This window comes from Ursus arctos, unplaced genomic scaffold (assembly GCF_023065955.2).
Source record: "Ursus arctos isolate Adak ecotype North America unplaced genomic scaffold, UrsArc2.0 scaffold_9, whole genome shotgun sequence".
NCBI lineage: Eukaryota > Metazoa > Chordata > Mammalia > Carnivora > Ursidae > Ursus > Ursus arctos.
The window spans coordinates 39723739-39744290 of NW_026623111.1; the positions used below are offsets into that span (position 1 = coordinate 39723739).

Genomic DNA, 20552 nt, shown 5'->3' on the forward strand with positions numbered 1-20552 from the left:
TCTCCCACAGGCCTGGCCCCAGGCAAAGTTGTGAAGCCAGGGAAGCTCGGCGTTTCTAACCCAGTTCTGCAAATCTCCACAGCCCTCCCCGCTCCCACCGCCAGCTCCCCCTCCGCAGTGTTCACTTTCACGGCCAGGGGCATGGTGCGCAGATCTTGCCTTCACACCCCTCGAGAGAGTACCCGTCGGAGATGATAATGCCGAAGAAATGCACATTGAAGTACCTTCAATAAGGCCAGTGTTTCTTCTGGCTTTGAAACGCATCACCCAATCTCAGTTGAACATCAGATGCAACTGCCAGTTTACAACCAGGCGTTGCGGGACGTGAAGATCCTTCGCAGTGAGAATGGAATGTTCCTCGTGGAGAGATGATCCAGTATCCAGGTCTCCCTGACGAGCAGCAGGCTCCCACCCTCCACCTCCAGCTCACCCCAAGAACACGCAGAGTGCGTGGAAGCATCGACAGAGTTTACTTCTTTGTTCCTCTAAGGGCTATTTTCTGAGCCAGGCATCGTTCTAGGGGCCCATCTCTCATTTCAGGTCCTTGCTCAAAGATCAAGCCCATGAAGCCTCACCTGACCATTCTACTTAAAATTGCAGTTTAATTCGCAGCCTTCCCATAGCCTCACTCTGCCCGATGCTTGCTTGTTTCGTAGCACCAGCAAGTATGCCGGCAAGTAACAACATGTATTTTATTGCCTTTAATTTGTGTCTTTCTCCCCCACCCACACTCCATGCCAGAATTTCAGCCCAAAGGGCAGGCATCTTCACCAGTTTTGTTCACTGACATGGCTCCTGGGCCACAGCACATAGCAAATATTTGGTGAGTGAATGAGTGCTGGGTGCAAGAGTGAGTAAAACAGACAAAATTCTGTCTCCTGCACAGTTACCTTTCTTTCTCTCCCCCGCCCCTCCATCCATGCATACAGTTGCCAGTCACTGGGTTAAGTCCAGCCACGGGGCACGAACCCTGTCCTCACCTTCCTGTTGCTGCCTGCAGATGTCCCAGGCGGTCCGTGGCTTCTCGGGTCCAGAGCAGCCTAACGTGCCTTTGCTACAAAACCGAAATCCCCAGATCAACCCAGATTCCGATTTCACCCTCATTCTGGGGAAAATAAAGTTTGCCTTTCAAATGTAAACATTCCAGAGCCCCCGTCATGCTTCCCGAACTCTCTGCGTGGCCATACCTCTGGGCTTAGGGTGGAAAACCTATTTGTTTTTCCTCTCAAAATGTTCAAAAACGGGTCACAAAACTATACACTTTTGTCAGTAAAGATCAACACCCACCCCTTTCTTTACTCTGAAAGAGACTACGTTCACTACTCCCCAAAAGCCATAGTACAAGCCAGAACATTCCAGTGACTCAAGATTAATAAAAACACAGGACATGTCAAGAGGAAGCACACAGAGAATGACCACTGCAATCAAACAAGGCGGCTGGAGAGGCCAGATTTCATGAGCACCATCAACAACCACCAACCATAAACGTTTAAAGGCGGGTTGCGTTCAAGTTCAGGAGAGTGGTACCTGGCTTATGTAGCATCAACAACCTTTCTCCACAGATAAAATTACATTAGTGTGTGTAGGAGGCACTGTAGCAGACTGGATTTTCCAAAAGTGGCCTGGCAATGTTTTCAGTTCCACATGTTTTTCCAGAACCTTCTAGAACCTTCCATTCCCCAAGAGGTGAAATCTATTTCCCCTCTTCTTTAACCTAGATGGGCTTATGACTGTTTTGACCGATACAATATGGCAGAAGTAATGCTATGTGACTTCTGAGACCAGATCATATAAAGGATACAAGCTTCCTCAATTCCTCTCTCTGTCTCTGTCTGTCTGTCTGTCTGTCTGTCTCTCTCTGTCTCTCTCTCAGTGTGTACCCTTGGAACCCGTGGAACCTGAGCCACCTTATAAAAAGTCCAGCTACCTTGAAGTTGCAATGCTGAATAGATCATATAGGGAAGCAACAGAAGTAGAGAGAGAGAGATGCCCAAGGGGCCCCTGCTGTTCTAACCCCCGATGTTCGGCCCTTCCCAGCAACAACTACCAGCCAAGTGAATGAACGACTCACCAGATGAGCCCAGGCCAGCCTTCAAGGGTCCAGCTGAGGAGAGACGAGCTGTCTCTGCTATGTCATGCTCGAATTCCAGACCCGTAGAATCCAGGAGCATAATAAACGGTTATTTCACCACCAGGTTTTGAGGAGATTGTTACAACTGGAATAGCCACTCTGGGATCATAGAGGAAAACTTTCAGTCTACTTAGTGAAGTCAAATAAGATTGTCAAGAGCTGCTGATATTTGAGCTCAGTCCTGAAGGATGATACATAGAACCATGAGAGCAGTCTTCCAGACACAGAATAGAATGTGCAGAATGCAGAAGCCAGAGAGCAAAGCCTAATCTGGGAACTGTTAGCAGTCAGGTACAGCTGACACCTGGAGAGCTGGTAGGTGTGGTAGAGGTAGGAATTTCATTCGTTTGTTCTTGTTCATTCATCCAATAAGTATATATTGAGCCCCGCTGTGCCTGGCTCGTGTATCAGTTGGAATTATGTTTGGTGGCAAATCTTACCTCTGAAAAATATGGCTTAAACAATAAGGACTTGCTGCTTTCTTAATGAGAACATCAGAGGTGGGCTGTCTCAGAAATACTTTGCTGTCTCCAGCCAGTCTCTGGCCATCCTTCTAATACACTGACCCCAAATGGTGGTTTTTTCATCTTGATGCCTCATGGTTGCAAAACAGCTGTAGTGGCTCCAGCATCACAAGCATCACAAGCACCACATTCTCTCATACCACACCTAAAGGCAGGGAGCTCGCAACTCTGAGTCACGTGGTCACCCTAGCTGTGAAGGGGAAGGAAGGAAGGGTGCTGGGAAAGTCAGTATCTGAGACACAGGCAAGGAAAGGGGGACTGGAAAAAGTTGGGGCAAGACAACCCGCAGTGCCCACCACAGCGAGATGCAGCAAAGCAGTTTAGGCATCATCCCTGTTCAGGATGCCAGATGAGATTGGCAACACAGGCAGAGCCAGGTTATGTGATGCAGAGCCATGGAAAGGCATCAAAACATTGCAGCCGACACATCGATTTTGTCAGTAACACAGGGAGAGACAGAGGACAGAGAGAAGGGGAATGAGGGCATAGTAATTCCTATACCACATCTTCACAACTGTCACCAACTCTCTCTCCCTCTCTCACATACACACACACACACACACACACACACACACACACACGCACCCCATTACTTAATTAGTATTTAATTCAATAGAAGTACTCGGACCTATTAGAAAACTCTGGTGCTTGTGGGAAATGGATTGGATGGGACTAGGTCAGAGGCAGGAAAACTAGACTTCCCCCAAAATCCATCTTAGTTTCAAAACAGAAATTGGAAGCTAAGTGTGAAAACCACTTCACCATTGCAAGATCTGCCGAAATATAAAAATTACTGTCTCCAGAATTCCTTTAAATTTAAGTGTTTTAAATAACCAGAGAAATAGAGTAAAGGGAGAGGGGCAGAAATAGATTTCTTTAGATTCAAAGGACTTCCAGTGCATTAAAAAGAAACAAAGGAACTTTATAATACAAGGAAGGATGGGCACCAGAGAGGATGCCCAGCCCTTCCCGAAAACAGCATACTTCTTCATGGTGCGGGAGGGGAAAACGCTACTAAGTTTTCACTGAACTGTCAAACCTCATTTTCTCTTCTCCAATTCAGTCCTGCGGTTGATAGATAGAAAGTGTTCAAACAAGAAATGGCTGGAAGATATTCTAAAATAATAAAGCCGCATACACAACTGCTCGAGCTGAAAGTGTCTCTAAGCATTTTTCAATGGATAAGAAATATACATGATTACCTGAAGGCTCCGCGTGTTAATATGCAAAAGGCATATTGAGAGCAAGATTGAACAGGAAGGATAAACAGAACATAAAAGTAAGCTGGATTATTCTACTAGGAAAAGTTAACCTTTTTGAGAAAAAAAATGATTCCAACTATTAGGTCTTGCTTTTCTCCCAAATGAGTGTTCGACCAGGAGATTTAAAGAATCCGTAGCGATGAAAAAAGAAAATATGTAAATGCTATTGTATGGATTTCGGAAGGGGTTTGGACGTATAGCTTATCTGTCAAGGGTGGAAGGGGGGTGGAGGATTCCATCTAAGATACCCTAAATCCCCCTTTGGATTCTCCTCCCATCCCTGAGTTGCCCCAGCCAGGTGTGACCCTGGATGAAATGAGAAAGCCCCCAGGGGTGGGGAGGGTGGGGGGTGGCTGAGAAAGCCTGGCAAATAAGCATTCTCCAGTTGCCCAAGTTCCTCGGTGTCCTGCAGAGGCCTGATGGAGCCACACTTCCCCCCCGCCCCCGCCAACTCCCCAACAGTTCCCTGGAGTCAAGCCAGGCCCTCTAAGCGGCTATTCAGTCCTGGCAGAAGTATGGTACAGGTGAGAGAGTGACAGTCTGTCCCTCCCCCACCCCATACACATACACACTGTGATGACTAATTTTATGCATCAACTTAGCTAAGCCACACTATCCAGATATTTGGTCAAACACAGTTCCAGATATTTCCGTGAAGGCATTTTTCTTAGAAGAGATTAACATTTCAATTGGTAGACTTTGAGTAAAGTAGATGATACTCCATAATGCAGGTGGGCCTCATCCAATCAGTGGAAGGCCTTACTAGAACAAAGACAAGCCTCCCCTGAAGAAGAGGAAATTCTGCCAGCAGTCTCTGCCTTTGGACTCAAGCTGCAACCCTTTCCTGGGCAGCCTCTACTATTGTGTGAACCAGTTCCTTAAAATCAATCTCATTCTCTCTGTCTCCGTCTCTCTCTGTTGTTCTTATCTGTCATGCTGGGGGAAGCAGCAGCCATGCTGGGAGCAGCCCTGTGGAGAGGCCCATCAGGGCAAGAAACTGATATCTCTAGCCAGCCTCCAGAGAAGTTCTGAGACCTGACAAGAGTCATGTGAGCTGGCTTAGAAATGAATATTCTGCGGCCTGCCAACAATGACCCCAGTGAGCCTAGAAGACCGTCTGCCCAGGGTGCCTGGGTGGCTCAGTTGTTAAGTGTCTGCCTTTGGCTCAGGTCATGATCCCAGGGTCCTGGGATCCAGCCCCACATCAGGCTCCCTGCTCGGCAGAAAGCCTTCTTCTCCCTCTCCCATTCCCCCTGCTTGTGCTCCCTCTCTCACTGTGTCTCTCTGTCAAATAAATAAAATCTTAAAAAGAAGAAGAAGAAGACCGTCTGCCAGTCAATGCTTCCACAGCCCCAGGCAACAGCTTGACTGCAATTTCATGAGGGATCCTGACCCAGAGGCCCTTGGCTGAGTAACACCCAGATTCCTGACCTGACTGTGAAATAATGGATATTTGTCGTTCTAAGCTGCTAAATTTTGGAGCAATTTGTTACGCAGCAATAGATGACTAATACATTTCTAATGAAAGCCCAGCCACTTGGAAAGCAATTCAGCCAGTCTAGTAGGCAGAAGGTACACACGCCTTCAAACCCGAAACTTTAATCTGGAGCGTTATAGTCAACAGTTATTTTGCTTTTTAGCCACCAGATACCTCTGAAAAAAGTGTCCTCCATTGGAGGAATTTCCTACCCTTAGCTTCACCTCCCTTGGGCACAGGCCAGCCTCCTCTTTCGCAGCCTCCCTTGCTGCTAAAGCCAAGGGATGCGACCCAGGCTTCACAATTCAGATGCACCGAGATGAACCTGTGATTTAGAAGAGGGCAAGGTGGAACCAATCCTGGCATGGGGGGTATGTGCCGTTGGCCTTTTGGAGGCAGTAGACACAGGGTTCCTAGTGATGACATCCCCGCTTGGCATCCCAAAGAGAACAGCAGCACCGCTGCTAAGGGCTGCCACAGCGGGCTCCCACCGGGGCAATCTGACGTGTCCGTGGACCTGTTTCCGGACTGTGGGCTTCCAAATCTGCCTCTTTGCCCTGTCTTGAGATTCTATTCGATTCAGAACCCTCTCATAGCTCCCTGTTATGCATGTCTAAACCAGCTAGGACAGAGTCCATATTTTTGCAACTAAGAACACCAAGAAAGTTCAAGGAAGTGTTGGGTTCTGTCCTTCACTCTCTGATGATCAGAGGCTCCTCTGGGTGTCTTGGTCCATTTGGATCACTGTCAGAAAATATCATAGACAGGGGGCTAAACAAAAAACACTTATTTCTCGCAATTCTGAAAGTTGGGAAGTCCAGGACTGCAGTGCTAACAGATTTAATGTCTGCAGCAAGCCCTCGTCCTTCTTCAAGGGGCCACCTTCTTGATATATTCTCATGTGGCAGAGAGAGAGAGAGGGACAGAGAGATGGTCTCTTCCGCTTCTCATAAGGGCACTAATCCTATCACGGGGGCTCTCCCCTCACAACCTCATCCAAACCTAATCACCTCCCAAAGACCCCGCCTCCACAGAACATCGCCCTGGGAACTAGGACTTCAGCATATGAATTTGGGGGATGGACACAAATAGTCGGTTCATAACACTAAGGAAAGTTTTGCACTTTTGTGAACAAAAAGACATACTAAGATGTTCACGGCAAGCAGAGAATGGAAAAATTAACTGTGTCATATTTACAAAATGGAATTCTATACAGAGGTTAGAATGAATGAGATATATATGTATTGACATAGATAAGTCTGAAAATAGAATGGTGCATAAAAAAATAGCAAGTCTTTTTGTACCATTTGAAAAAGGTTCAGACATGCAATGCAAGACTCTTTTTGTTTGCTAGGTAGCAATAATAGTCTTAACATATACACACTAAAGATACGTACCAAGTCCGGGCAAATGGCTACCTGTGGGGAGGGAAGACAGAATAGGATTAGGAAAGTGTCTTAGGGGAACCTTACTCTGTTTATAGACAAACCTTGTTTTATTGGGCTTCACTTTATGGGGCTTTTCAGATACTGTGTGTGTGTGTGTGTGTGTGTGTGTGTGTGTGTGTGTGTGTTTTAATAAATTGAAGGTCTGTGGCAGCCCTGTGTGGAGCACGTCTATTGGGACCATTTTCCCATTTGCTCACTTAGCGTCTCTGTGTCACATTTTGATAATTCTTGCAATATTTCAAACTTTTTCATTATTATTATTATATTTGGTATAGTGATCTGTGATCAGTGATTATGACTCGCTGGAAGCGCAGATGATGGTTGACATTTTCAGTATAAAAATACAGCATTTTAAAAAAAGATTTTATTTATTTATTTGACAGAGAGAGCACAAGCAGGCGGAATGGCAGAGGGAAAGGGAGAAGCAGGCCCCCTGCTGAGCCGGGAGCCCAATGCAGGGCTCGATCCCAGGACCCCAGGATCATGACTTCAGCTGGAGGCAGACGCTTGACCGACTGAGCCACGCAGGTGCCCCCAAAATAAAGCATTTTTTAATAAGGCAAGTACTTCGTTTTTTAGCCATAATGTTATTGCACATGTAATAGACTGCAGCACAGAATAAACATGAATTTTATATGCACTGGGAAACCAAAAAGTTCATTTGATTAGCTCATTTTCCTTATTGCTGTGGTCTGGAACCAAACCCATATATCTTGGAGGTGTGCTTCTATGTGGAGCTTTATTTCTTTTTTTCCAACCATAGATAGTTGAGATAACGTTGGGTAAGTTAAGACGTACAATGTAATGATTTGATACACATGTATTGCATTATTTATTTATTTTTAAAGATTTTAAAGTAATCTCTACACCCAAGGTGGGGCTCGAACCCACAACCCTGAGATCATGATACACATAGATTTGCAAAATGAGCACTACAGTAGGCTTGGTTAACACCTCCATCACCGCACATAATTACCATTTTTCTGGTGAAAACATTTAAGATATACCCTCTTAGCAATTTCCAATGATACGGTATCATTAGGCATAGTCACCATGCTGTACATTAGATCCCCGGAGCTTATTCCTCTTGTAACTGGAAGCTTTTACCCTTTGACGACATGTCTCCAGCCACTCTCCTCCTCTTCACCCCAGCAACCACTGTTCTACTCCGGTTTCTATGATTTTTAGAGTTCTGTGATTTTTTTAGAATTCATATGCAAGGGATATCATACAGTGTTTGTCTTTTTCTGTCTAACTTACCTCACATAGCATAATGTCTTCAAGATCCATCCATACTGTTGCAAATGACTGAATAATAGCCATATATATGATATATACTATATAGTGCATATATGATATGTACCACATATATTACATATGATATGTAATATATGACATAATATATGTAATATTATATACGCTAGATCATATTACACATATGTGATATATAATATATAGTACACATGTATGGTATATAATATATTATATATGTATATCACATCTTCTTCATCCATTCATCCATAGACAGACACTTAGGTTGTTTACCTATCTTGGCTATTGTGAATAAGGCTGCAGTGAACACAGGAGTACAGATGTCTCAAGATCCTGATTTCGTTTCCTCTGGATTTATAACCAGAAGTGGGATTGACAAATCATCAATTAGTTCTATTTTTAATTTTTGAGGAACCTCCATATTGTTTTCTATAGCGGCTGCACCAGCTTGCGCTCCCAACAGTGCATGGGGATTCTCTTTTCTCCACACCCTCACCAACACTTGTTCTTTTCTTTGCCTTTTTTTTTTTTTTAAAGATTTTATTTATTTATTTATTTGACAGAGATAGAGACAGCCAGCGAGAGAGGGAACACAAGCAGGGGGAGTGGGAGAGGAAGAAGCAGGCTCATAGCGGAGGAGCCTGATGTGGGGCTCGATCCCACAACGCCGGGATCACGCCCTGAGCCAAAGGCAGACGCTTAACCGCTGTTCCACCCAGGCACCCCTTCTTTGCCTTTTTTTAAAGTTAGAACCATTGTAACAGGTGTGAGATGGTATCTCCTTGTAGCTTTCACTTGCATTTCCCTGATGAGGAGTGGTGTTGAGCGTCTTTTCATACACCTGGTGGCTATTTGTATGTCTTCTTTAGAAAAATGTCTATTCAAGATCTCTGCCTGTTTTTAAATTAGATTGCTTGGTTTTCCTGAAATTGAGTTGTTTAAGTTCCTTATGTATTTTGCATATTAACCCCTTATCAGATGGTTGGTTTGTAATTATTTTGTCCCATTTGGTAGGTTGCCTTTTCATTTTGTTGATTCTTTCACGGTGCAGAAACCTTTTAGTTTGATATAGTCCCATTTATTTACTTTTGCTTTTGTTGGTGGTGCTTTTGGTGTCATATGCAAAAAAATGATCGCCAAGACTAATGTCAGGGACCTTTTCCTCTATATTCTGTTCCAGGAATTTTACCATTTCAGATCTTGTGTTTAAGTCTGTAATACACGATGAGTTAATTTTTGTGAGGTGTGTAAAATAAGGCTCCAATTTCATTCTTCTGCAAGTGAATATCCAGTTTTCCCAACACCATTTATTGAAAAACTATACTTTCCCCATTGAGTATTCTTGGCTCCCTTGTCAAATATTAGTTCACATATATTCGAGGGTTTATTTCTAGAGTCTTGATTCTGTTCCATTGGTCTATGCGTCTATTTGTATTTTAGTACTATACTGTTTTGAAATCAGAAGTGTGATGCCTCCAGCTTTGTTCTTCAACTATCTTGACCTGGCTATATTCTTGCCCTTTGGATCTCAGCTTAGAAATAACCTCCTCGGGGCGCCTGGGTGTTTCAGTCGGTTAAGTGTCTGACTCTTGATTTCAGCTTAGGTCATGATCTCAAATCAGGTCATGATCCCAACTCAGGTCATGATCCCAGGGTCATGGGACAGAGCCCCGCATCTGGTCCATACTCAGCGGGGAGTCTGCTTGAGATTCTCTCTTTCTTCCTCTCCCTCTGTCCCTCCCACACTCATGCTCTCTCTCTAATAAATAATCTTAAAAAAAAGATAATAAATCGTTGAACACTACATCAAAAACTAGTGATGTACTATATGTTGGCTAATTGAACATAATAATGAGAGAAAGAACCTCCTCTATGAAGCCTTCCATAATGCCCTCTAGTATGTTTAAATTTACTGTCATGCATCATACTGTATGTACTTGCCTACATAACCCCTCTGTTTCCTTGAGGGCAAGATTTATTACTTACTCATTATTAAATGCCTGGATCCTGGAAGAATGCTGAGCATATAGTAGATAATTGTTAAATGAATGACTCTGGCTCAGTCTTTTATAATGCCTGAGTATTATTTTATGTTTGCTTTACGAGGCACTCACCACTCCACAAGACATCTTATGCCAGATTTAGAGAGTTCTAAATATCAGAGAAATAAGTCTTTCTTAAAATGGACTCACAGCTGCCTTCGTGTAATTTCCACACATTGGCCCTACTTCTGCCTTGCAAAGCTGCACAGAATAAGCCCAATGCCTGTTTCATCAATCACTCCATGAATGTTAGGAGTCATACTCTCCCTTTCCAGACAAATCACTTCTTTAGTCTTTAGATCAAGCATCTGGATACTTATCAACACATATGAAGTACGTATTTTCCTAGCCAATGCTGCTTATAGGAAACCAAATAGATTTCAGACCCAAAAGAAGTACGACATTTCTCAAGGCCAAGAACTTTAGATCTTTATATCCACTGCCAGCACTCGGTAGATGCTCCAATTAAACTATTTTGGCTATTCTTGTCCTTCCCAGTACAAAAGTGAAAAGATAAGCATGGCTTCACGATGTCTTCCCTAACACCACGCTTCCTCTTCCCCACCCCCAGCACTGACCCTACGTGTACTTCCGCAACACTTCCTACAAACCTATCTAAAAGTACCGCTAGAGATGTGTATTACAGTGAAGTTTCTGTGTCTGTTTCCCCACTGGACCATGAACCCCTGGGGGAAGGGAGGGTCTCATTTGTTATTATTGTATCACAACATCCAGCACAGTGCCTGGCACAGAAGAGATAGTCAACATACGTTGTGAGTAAATGCAATAAAGTATCTAAAACAAAATCACCTTCTTTGTACACAGGATTCTTATCCTTTCCATTTCTCCTCAGGGACAAAGTTCTGCTTTCCTGGGTCATTTTGTGGCAAGAAATGATGACTGTACCCCTATTATACTGTTCGGATAATTCGGGGATATCAGAAGGGTGTATCAGGAAAAAAGATACATGTTTCATGCTTCTGCGTAGTAAATTTGCAGAGCGCAGGGCGTCCCCGGAGCTGAGTTTAATTGCAAGATTGCTTCCTCGAGGGCACTCTGAGGTTCCAAGGCCCAGGCCTAGAGAATGAAAATAATCCACGTCCCTTCAGAACAATTTCCACGGAGAAACAGGCATCTGAGCCAATAGTCTCCCAAACCTACCCCTGGGGCGTGAAAGCTTTAGAAGTCAACCTTTACAATGAAATTTTTTCTTTCTTTTTTTAAAAACTAATCTCCATCATCGCTTTAATCCTCTTTGGGGACCTAATGGATTGGCGGGTTAGAAGTCAATAGCCATGACAGAATTTTCCCAGGAGGTATCTTCATCAGCTGTTATGAACTGGGAAGTGTGTGTGCTGGGTGTGGGAGTGGCAGACATGCCGGGGGTGACTTTGGTTCAAACAGAACCAGAGCTACTGGAATTTTGTGGAGATGCCCCCAAGGACAGACACTCAATCTACAAAAGTGGAGTGCAGACAGAGTCCATGGCAACCATCGCTAGGAGATAAGTGTATAGTGAGAGAGAAGGCAGCGAGGAGCTACTGATCGGTTTTTAGCTTGTAGCTATTGCAAAGCACGGAACTGGGAACTGTTCTTTTCCCTTTGGCTGTTAAGGGAACCAGATCCCCCCCCCCCCCATAGCCACCGTGCATTGACATTTTGTGCCTCTTTGCCGACCCCATTTTACATCTCTACCTTATTCTTTTTAAGTCCTCAAAAATTAGTTTGGAAACCAAGTGACAAATAACGGAAACTCTGTGTACCCAAGGTTTGTTGCCTGGTGGGTTTCTCTGGTAGGAGATCAGTCTAGAGATCATTAATTCTTTTCCCTTGAGATGCTTCGTTTTACCAAGCGGGTGAGAGAGAGAGAGCGAGAGCGAGAGAGCTCACACTGTGCTTGGGGTCTGGGTCTCTTTTATTGACAGCTGTTAACAAGGGGGAGGAATATTCATTAGTTTGGAGAAGTGCTGGGAGCAGGGTTTCCAGCTTTTCCTTCCTTGTCGGGCCAGGGTTTTCCGGCCTACTTTGTCAGCCATCTTGGGCTTGCCTGGTTTGATCTGGCTTCTCGTGGCTTCTTTCTAGAGTGCTGCCAGGACAGGCCTTGGACTTTCCCGAGAGCCGACCGGCTGGCCTCCAGGCACCCTGTTAGAGCCTAACTAACTGCCCCTAACAGTTTGGGAAGCTGGGAAGGTTTGGACAGGCAGCCCATTCTGTGCTAGGCACTGTGCTACATGCTGGGCATACCACAGGCAAGAAAATGGGGAAAATCCCTGCCCTCGTGGATCCTACATTCTAGTGGGAATGACTTAGAGCTTAAATTTAAAGGCAGTAAGACCAATTTTAGGAAAAATATACCTGCTCGTTCTAAATTGATAAGAAGTGATTCATTTAGGCTTTTAAATCTTAAGAACCTCAAAAAGGAACAGAAAAGGAGACAAACCATCAGACTCTCTTACTCTAGGAAACAAACCGAGGGTTGCTGGAGGGGAGGTCGGGGAGGGGATGGGGTAACTGGGTGATGGGCATTAAGGAGGGCACTTGAAGGAACGAGCCCCAGGTGTTATATGCAACTGATGAATCACTTAATTCTATCTCTGAAATTAATAATACAGTATATGTTAATTACATTGAATTTAAATAAAAAACTTTTAAAAAGAAAAAAAGATTCTCAGAAAGAGTACAGGCAATGGAGCCCTGGGAGCAGAATGGTGGGTTAGTGGCCTAGCAAGATTAGGCAATGTTTCCTGACCCCCCTTGAGGTCTGGAGTAGATGTCCCTCCGCACCCATTGCAGAGCTGGGGATCTAACATCCTAATTTCTAATGTCTGCGTTTTCTCCGTTAGACACAGAAACACATGTAAAGTGCTGAACACAATGCTTCAGTGCTGACAGGGTAGCTGCTGTAATTAACTGTCTGCCTTTCTACCTTTTGTTGTTCGAGGCTGACAGTATGCGTGTACGTTCCCACAAACACCCTTCTCGTCTGAGACTTGATTCTCCAAAGCACTTGGATTTACACTCTAGATAACATTTCTCATACAACCCTGAGCAAAAACACTGGGAAACTTGAGCTCTCCTTTTACTATTTAGGGAATTATAGACCTTTTCGTTATCTTAACGTGAAGGGTTAGGGTTAGGGTTAGGGTTAGGGATTGGGCAGGACTGGTAATGGACATTTGTTGATTTGGGGTCATCCAGTGTCCACTCGAGCTGCTTCCATGAGCAGGCTCTGTTCTCCTTGACTTTTAGGAATCCATTCTCCCTCGTTCTTATGGGGCTCAGATGCACACTGCCCCTCTCTTCCCCCAACCCATCATCCCCCTCAAGTCCCCAGTCACCAAGGATGAAACGCGTGACTTCAGCCAAGCAGCTCATTCAAACTCCCCACAGCGGTTGGTCTGAGGTTTCAGCATGTTCTAATTCGAACCAGGGAAACACAATGAGACCTTTCGCAAAAATGCTAAGAAGAAGCAAGAGCTCTTTCCTGGTGAATTTGAAGCTTAGACATCAGAAGGCCTAGGGCCACAGCCATCTTTGAACCTGGTGGGCAGGAAACAGAACTAAAACTGAGGGGAATGAAGCTGAGCGAGAGACACAAAGGACATAAAAGGAAAGAAGGAAGAGAGATGGGAATTTGGTAATATTATTTGAACCCTCGATCAAACCGTGCTAGCAGCTGAAGTTTTCAACCAGGTGAAGCAAACATCTCCCATTTCTGCTTAAGCCGGTTTGCATTATATGTACCGTCAAGTTTCGAAGAAAGAGCCAAGTTGATGAGCTGACATGGCTACCACCCGGAGGAGGGGGTACGGACGCCTCGCCCACGTGACTTGAAGGAAAACGGGCCCCGGACAGCAGATCTGATGGGAGACAAGTGCAAAGCAGCAGACCCTCCTGGTCGTGCTCCGCAGTGGGGAGCGCTGAGAGCTTGGGGGGAGGATACCGCTGTCTGTGTCAAGCACAACCGCGCCTACACGTCTGTAAGTAAGGGGAGGACGTGTGATTGGAGAGATGCCATTAGAACAAACTGCTTACTGGGGTGGATTTCCTGGATCTCTCAGATTTCAGAAAGGAAATGACTCTCTTGGGGCGCCTGGGTGGCACAGTCGTTAAGCGTCTGCCTTCGGCTCAGGGCATGATCCCAGCGTTCTGGGATCGAGCCCCACATCAGGCTCCTCCGCTAGGAGCCTGCTTCTTCCTCTCCCACTCCCCCTGCTTGTGTTCCCTCTCTGCTGGCTGTCCCTGTCAAATGAATAAATAAAATCTTTAAAAAAAAAGAAAGGAAATGACTCTCATAGGGTTCTAACATACGGAGTCATCAAAAGATCATTGAGTCAAGAGACAGCACCCAGTGTCTGCATTCTAAACCCAGAACACCTCTTTTTAAACAGAAGTGCAGAGTAAACCACTGTCAGCTCGGGCTGTTGGATCAAAACAGCACAGACCGGGCAGCTTAAACGCACATATATCTCTCACAGTTCTGGAAGCTGAGAGGTCCCAGATCAGGGTGCCAGCACGGTGGGGTCTGAGAGCCCTCGTCCTGGCTTGCAGACGGCTGGCTGCCTTCTTACTGGGTCCTCACTGGATGGAGAAGGGGGCAACTCTGGAGTCCCTTCCTCTCCTTACAAAGACACTACTTCCATCAGGGGGGGCTCTACCCTCATGACCTCACCTAAACCTAATTCCCTCCCCCAGGCCCTAGCTCTTGCTACCATTACTTTGGGGCTTCAGGCTCCCGCATAAGGTGGGTGGGGACAAACACTGAGGCTGTAACGGCCCCGCGGTGCTGCTGAGTTTCGGAGGGCTCCTGACATGCTCTTTACCTTTCTTCCGGTTTTTCAGAGGCTGCCGTGGTGATTGTAATTGCCGAGATTCCTGGCCTAGCATCCCAAACCGACGTGCCCCAGTTCTCATGGGGGGACGGCAGGCTTCCTCTTGCGTTTTCCTGCATTTCCGAGTTTGGGCCAGGTTTCTAAAGTGTGGTTGATTATGGTGACCTTCTAAAGGCGCTTAGCCAACAGAGGAATCCTTGCCGTTATGTAAGCCCCCTGCTGGGAAAGCTTAACTTAAACCACATTCCGCAAATCACAGCCCCCCCCCCAAAGCCTCCATTCTAAGGAGATGATTGCACTTTAAAGTAGACTCGAGCTCCTGTACATTTCGTCGGGGATTCTCCATGGATAACGAGATTTGGGAATAGGATTAATACCAGAGTATGTATCCCCGAAGTTTCTCAGAATTACTATTATGCAGATCCTGTTTTTCATTTTGCTAGAAAATGACATTAAAGGGACAGCAAATTGCTTGTTGGTTGGTGTGTTAATTAAAACACTACGGAGCAAGAATGCCAGCTTTGGTCAGCTCGGACAAAGCAGTCTCTATCCAACGGATGGACCCCTCCAATTCCAGAGTGTGATTTCTATCTGGTCTGAGCCAAAAGGTATAAATAAATAAATAAATAAATAAATAAATAAATAAAAAGGAAACTAGGCAAACATTCTCATCATCTCTATTATAGAGGGCACACTCACTATTGCAACAAAGAACCCCAATCTTCGTGACTATCACATGAGACAATTTTATTTCTTACTCATGCAAGCCTCAAGTGGCTGCTGGACAGGCAGCCTAGTGGGGGCCACCATCTTCTAGGCAAGCCTTAGGGTCACCCCTGGACCCTCTGCAGCTGGCCAGCAGACAAGGAGGGAAAGAGAGCAAGGAAAAGCATGCACGACGATTTAGTGGCAGAAGTCTCTCTAACAGCAAAGGAGGCCGGGCAATGCAGATTCAGTCTGTCCCCAGAAAGAGGAGGCATGGGTTTGGGGAGCCCTAGTTGGTTTCCACCACTCCTGTTATGCCCGTCCCTCTAAGTCAGTATGACAGCTTGCCTTCTCCTTCCCTCCGTCTTCCATGTAATCCTTGTCAAAATCACAGTATTTGCATAATACTCTACACTGTATAAATCCCTTGCCTGTGCATTCTTTCAACGAATCCTCCCAACCACTCTAGAAGGAGCAATCATTAATCTCCATGGGTTTTGAACCCAGGTCTTGTGGCTCCCACTGCTCTAGTTCCCCGGGGAGGCAGCGCAGCCGTGAGGCTGAGGGTCCCGGCTCCGGTGCCAACTGCCTGGCTGACGTCTGCGCTCTGCCGCTGGTGCCCCCTGGATCCGGGGCACAGTGTGGACCTCTCCGGCGCCAGTCTGCAACACGGGACAACGGAGCAGGGCCTCCCTCCCAGGGCTCTCCGGGGGGTTATGGCTGGTGATGGCCACGAAGTCAGCAAAGCACCAGACTTCGAAGAAACATCCACGGTGACTTGCCAACGGCAGCCGTGGGAAGAAGACTGAAAGCGTGCAGACTCCGCCGTGGGGCCCCTGCTTAGACCCGCAGGGTCTCCGAGTGCTGAACATCGTCACACAGTTCATTTTAACCTAAAGAAAAAGCTTTTCTGGGGCGCCTGGGTGGCACAGCGTTTAAGCGTCTGCCTTCGGCTCAGGGCATGATCCCGGCGTGATGGGATCGAGCCCCACATCAGGCTCTTCTGCTATGAACCTGCTTCTTCCTCTCCCACTCCCCCTGCTTGTGTTCCCTCTCTCGCTGGCTGTCTCTCTCTCTGTCGAATAAATAAATAAAATCTTAAAAAAAAAGAAAAAAGAAAGAAAAAGCTTTTCTGGGGTGCCTGGGTGGTTCAGTCAGTTAAACATCTGCCTTTGGCTCAGGTCATGATCCTGGGGTCCTGGGATGGAGCCCCAAGTCAGGCTCCCTGCTCAGTAGGGAGTCTGCTTCTCCCTCTGCCTGCTGCTCTCTCTTTCTTTCTCCGATAAATAAAATCTTAAATAAATAAATAAATAAATAAATAGATAAATAGATAAATAAATAAATAAATAAATAAATAAAGCATATCTGGCTGCATTTTCTTTTTTCCTCACCACAAAGGGGTGCCCCCTGTCACTTGGTGAGGGCCCCGGGGGGGGGGGGGCTAGGATCCTCTCTCCAGAGCGTCAGTCACGTCCATCCCTCAGCAAGCGCCAGGAGGCGCTCCACTGAGAGAGACAGGCTGCAAACCTGCAGACTGCTTCTGAGGGTCCAATGACAAGGATTGTCATCAAGGGGCCCCCAGGGGGCCTTTGAACTTGGGGTGTGCAAACACTTCAGCTGTTCCAACACCACAGGTCATTTCTGATTCTACCAAGGCTCCGCAAGTTTCTGGGGACTCTATCACTCACAAAGGCGTTTCTCATCGGCTCGCCCCACGCGTCCCCCGAGAGGGAGACCCGGCAGCTGTTATCACTCCCCGTTTCGAAGACTAAGGAAACCGAACTTCACCGAAATCACTTTTCCCAAGGTGATGTGGCTATTGAAGGCAAGGTTAGTACTGGAATGTGCCAGAATGTGAAGTGTTACTGCCTTTCTCAGGATGGAATCCTCAGAAGCAGACTCTTGAGACAAGGTTTCGAAGGCAAGCAGTTAATTTTAGAGGCGATCCCAGGAAGGGGAGAAATGAGGGACAGAAGGGAAGGAGGCCCGTGAAGTGTCCCCCGTGGTGCAGCGCTGGGAAGCTCTGGGAGGCCGTGTAACACCTGCCACGGAGGGATGTCCCTGGCTGAGGGATCCTCCAAGGGCATTAAGTCCCTGGCCTGTCAGCCTACCTCCCGCCCAGACGGACAGCAAACCTCTGCGTGGAGAAGCCCCGCGGCTGGCAGTAGGACACTTCTGCCGTGTGTCTGGGTGCGGAGGGCGGGGGGGACGTGGGTCGGCACCAACAGCACCTGCCAGGCTCCCGTGTGAAGCTGAGCTCCTGCCCCCTGCCCGTGCCCCTCCCTCACCCAGCCTATCGCCACCTAAACCAGGTGGGGGGGGGGTTGTTTGCTGCCACCTGTGACCTTCCCAAGGGCAGCACATGTAGCCTGAGAAGGAGGGGATCAGATATAGCTTATGATAGGGATGTTGGTTAAAGAGTGACTCCAGCTCTGCCATTTCCTGAGGTAAATAGCCCTAACCTATTAGAGCCTGTTTCTCCACCAGAAAAATAATATGTATTGCAGTGGTTTGTTGGGAGGATTAAGGATGTCAACACTAAAGGGTGAGCCCAATGACAACAGGAATCGCGCGTGTCTTAATCATCAGTACGTTCCCAGTGCTTAACACAGTGCTGGAGAGGGAACGGAAGGGAGGAAGAGTGGGGGGCAGGGGGAGAGAGGGGAAAGAGAGAGAAAGAGGAAGGAGGGAAGGAAGGAAGGAATAGAGAGAGGGAGGGTAAGAAAGAGAAAGAGGAAGGAAGGAGGGAAGGAAGGGAGGAAGGAAGGAAGCAAGCAAGGAACTGACAAATGTCAGCAGCACAGAACCTGGTCCACTGAACGCTCTCAAGAAGTGTCAATTCCCATCCTGCCTTGCACTTTCTTGGCCTGGTGATATACTAAACATCACAATAGCCAAATCAGGGAGAAAATGAAACTTAAGTACTGCTAAATATTGTTTCCTTTTCAGGGGAACCATGAAGTTTAGAGTTAGAAAAATATTTCCCAAAAAGAGGCTCACTGTCTCTCTAGCTCGCCGTCTGTGAAGCATGGTGTGGACTTGCCCTCTCTCCTCCCTCTGACTCCATCTTGTTGTTCCCTCTCCTACTGGGACTGGGAGTTTATCTGCCCAGGACTGCCGGGTGCAAAAGGCAGGGGCAAGACCAAAGCCCTAATGTTCTTGCTGCTTTTTGTACCTTTCCTCTTACGCCCCTCTCCCCTGCCACATCCCACCTCTGCCTCTCCCCACCCCAGCTCATCATACACCAGCAGAGAGCCCACAGGAGATCTCGTATCAGATAGAATCTTCCACCCATGTTGGGTTTCAGTGAATGTTACTGTGAATGCCCATATATCATGAACCGCAAAGCCAGAAACATGCTGTGCCCTTTAATATGGTCATAATGACAATGCAGAGACACCACAAGGCAAATCCTTCGTCCCACAAATCTTAATGGAGCAATTGCTATGTGCCGGGCACTGTGCCCAGCTCTGGGGATACGGCGGGAAATACGGTAGAACCTATCTACCCTCTTATGGAACTGGAATCATTGTGGGTAGGTAGACACCAAACACGTGATCACCCAATAAATATATACAGTTGACCTTTGAGTAATGCAGGGGTTGGGGCACCAGCCTCCTGTGGAGTCAAAAACCCACATTTAACTCTTGACATCCCCAAAATTTAACTGCTAATAGCCTAGTGTTGACTGGAAGACTTACCAATAGTATAAATAGTCCATTAACACGTATTTTATATGTTACATGTATTATAAGCTGTATTCTGACAATAAAGTATGCTAGAGAAAAGAATATGTTATTAAGAAAATCACAAGGCAGAGAAAATACATTTATAGTTCTATACCGTATTAATGGGAAAAAAAAATCTGCATCTAAGTGGACCCACATGTTTCAAGGTCAACTGTAATTACAGCCATATGCGAGGTAAAGGAAATGCATAAAGTCCTCTGAGATTCTATAATGAGATGTCACCTCAACTGGGAAGTGTCACCGAGGACGTGGCATTTTGTGTGTAGATGCTGCGTAAGAGAAGAGGTCTGAGAAGGAGGCGCGGCTGCCCAGCAAAAACCCTTCGGGAAGAAAGCAAGCCACCATATGCAAAGACCTGAGAGGTCCAGTGTGGCTCAGGCAGGTTGAGCAAGGGAGAGCAGGACCCCGGATGAAGCCTGAGGACTTCAGTGATTCTCCCCAAAGTCACACACATGGGGGGACTGGATTAGATCCGAGCTAGAGTAGGCGAGTTTTGCTTAAGTCATTCATTCCAGGGACATGTATTGAGCCCCTGCTATGGCCATGCACTCTTTTAGTCATCTAAGTAGAGAAGAGAAGAAAAAGAAGTCTCTTCTCTCAAGGAGTTTGATCTTCGTGATGGTGGAGCCCTGGACACCTGTGGAAGAATTTTCGGCAGGAGGTAGCATACTTGGGCATGGCGAGCACAGTGGGTTGCCTGCGGTGCAGTGAGCGGGTGTGCAGAGGGCACTTGGAGGCTGCTGCAGTAGGGTGGGGGTGGAACCAGAGCGTGACGGAGGGCTGGCAAGAAGTGGTACGTTCAAGAGGTATTTCGAAGATAATGTCTATGGCCTGTGAGCTTAACTGGATGTCAGGGTGAGCGTGATGGGGACATCACAGGCAACTTTCAGACCTCTCCAAGGATGCAGGGCCTTCTGCATCGTCAATGAATGGTTTATGTGCAACGCAGTTCACATATCTGGATTCCTTAAAAACATGGGTATTGCTGTGGGACACCATCGTTAACCAGAACCTGCCCTTTTCCCAACTATGTGTGACTTCGGATAAATAAAGGGCGAGGGTGGGGCGCCTGGGTGGCACAGCGTTTAAGCGTCTGCCTTCGGCTCAGGG

The 20552-nt window shown here is 46.5% G+C and overlaps 1 protein-coding gene across 2 annotated transcripts in view; it reads right to left on the reverse strand.

Moving 5' to 3' along the window:
- The window catches only part of USP46 (ubiquitin specific peptidase 46), a 158491-nt gene that overhangs the window by 64764 nt on the left and 73175 nt on the right, over positions 1-20552 (reverse strand). For both annotated transcript variants that reach the window (XM_044387728.3, XM_057309647.1), the window contains exon 9: positions 6792-6812. In XM_044387728.3, the coding sequence (XP_044243663.1) occupies positions 6792-6812 (21 nt within the window). The remainder of the gene's footprint in view (positions 1-6791; positions 6813-20552) is intronic.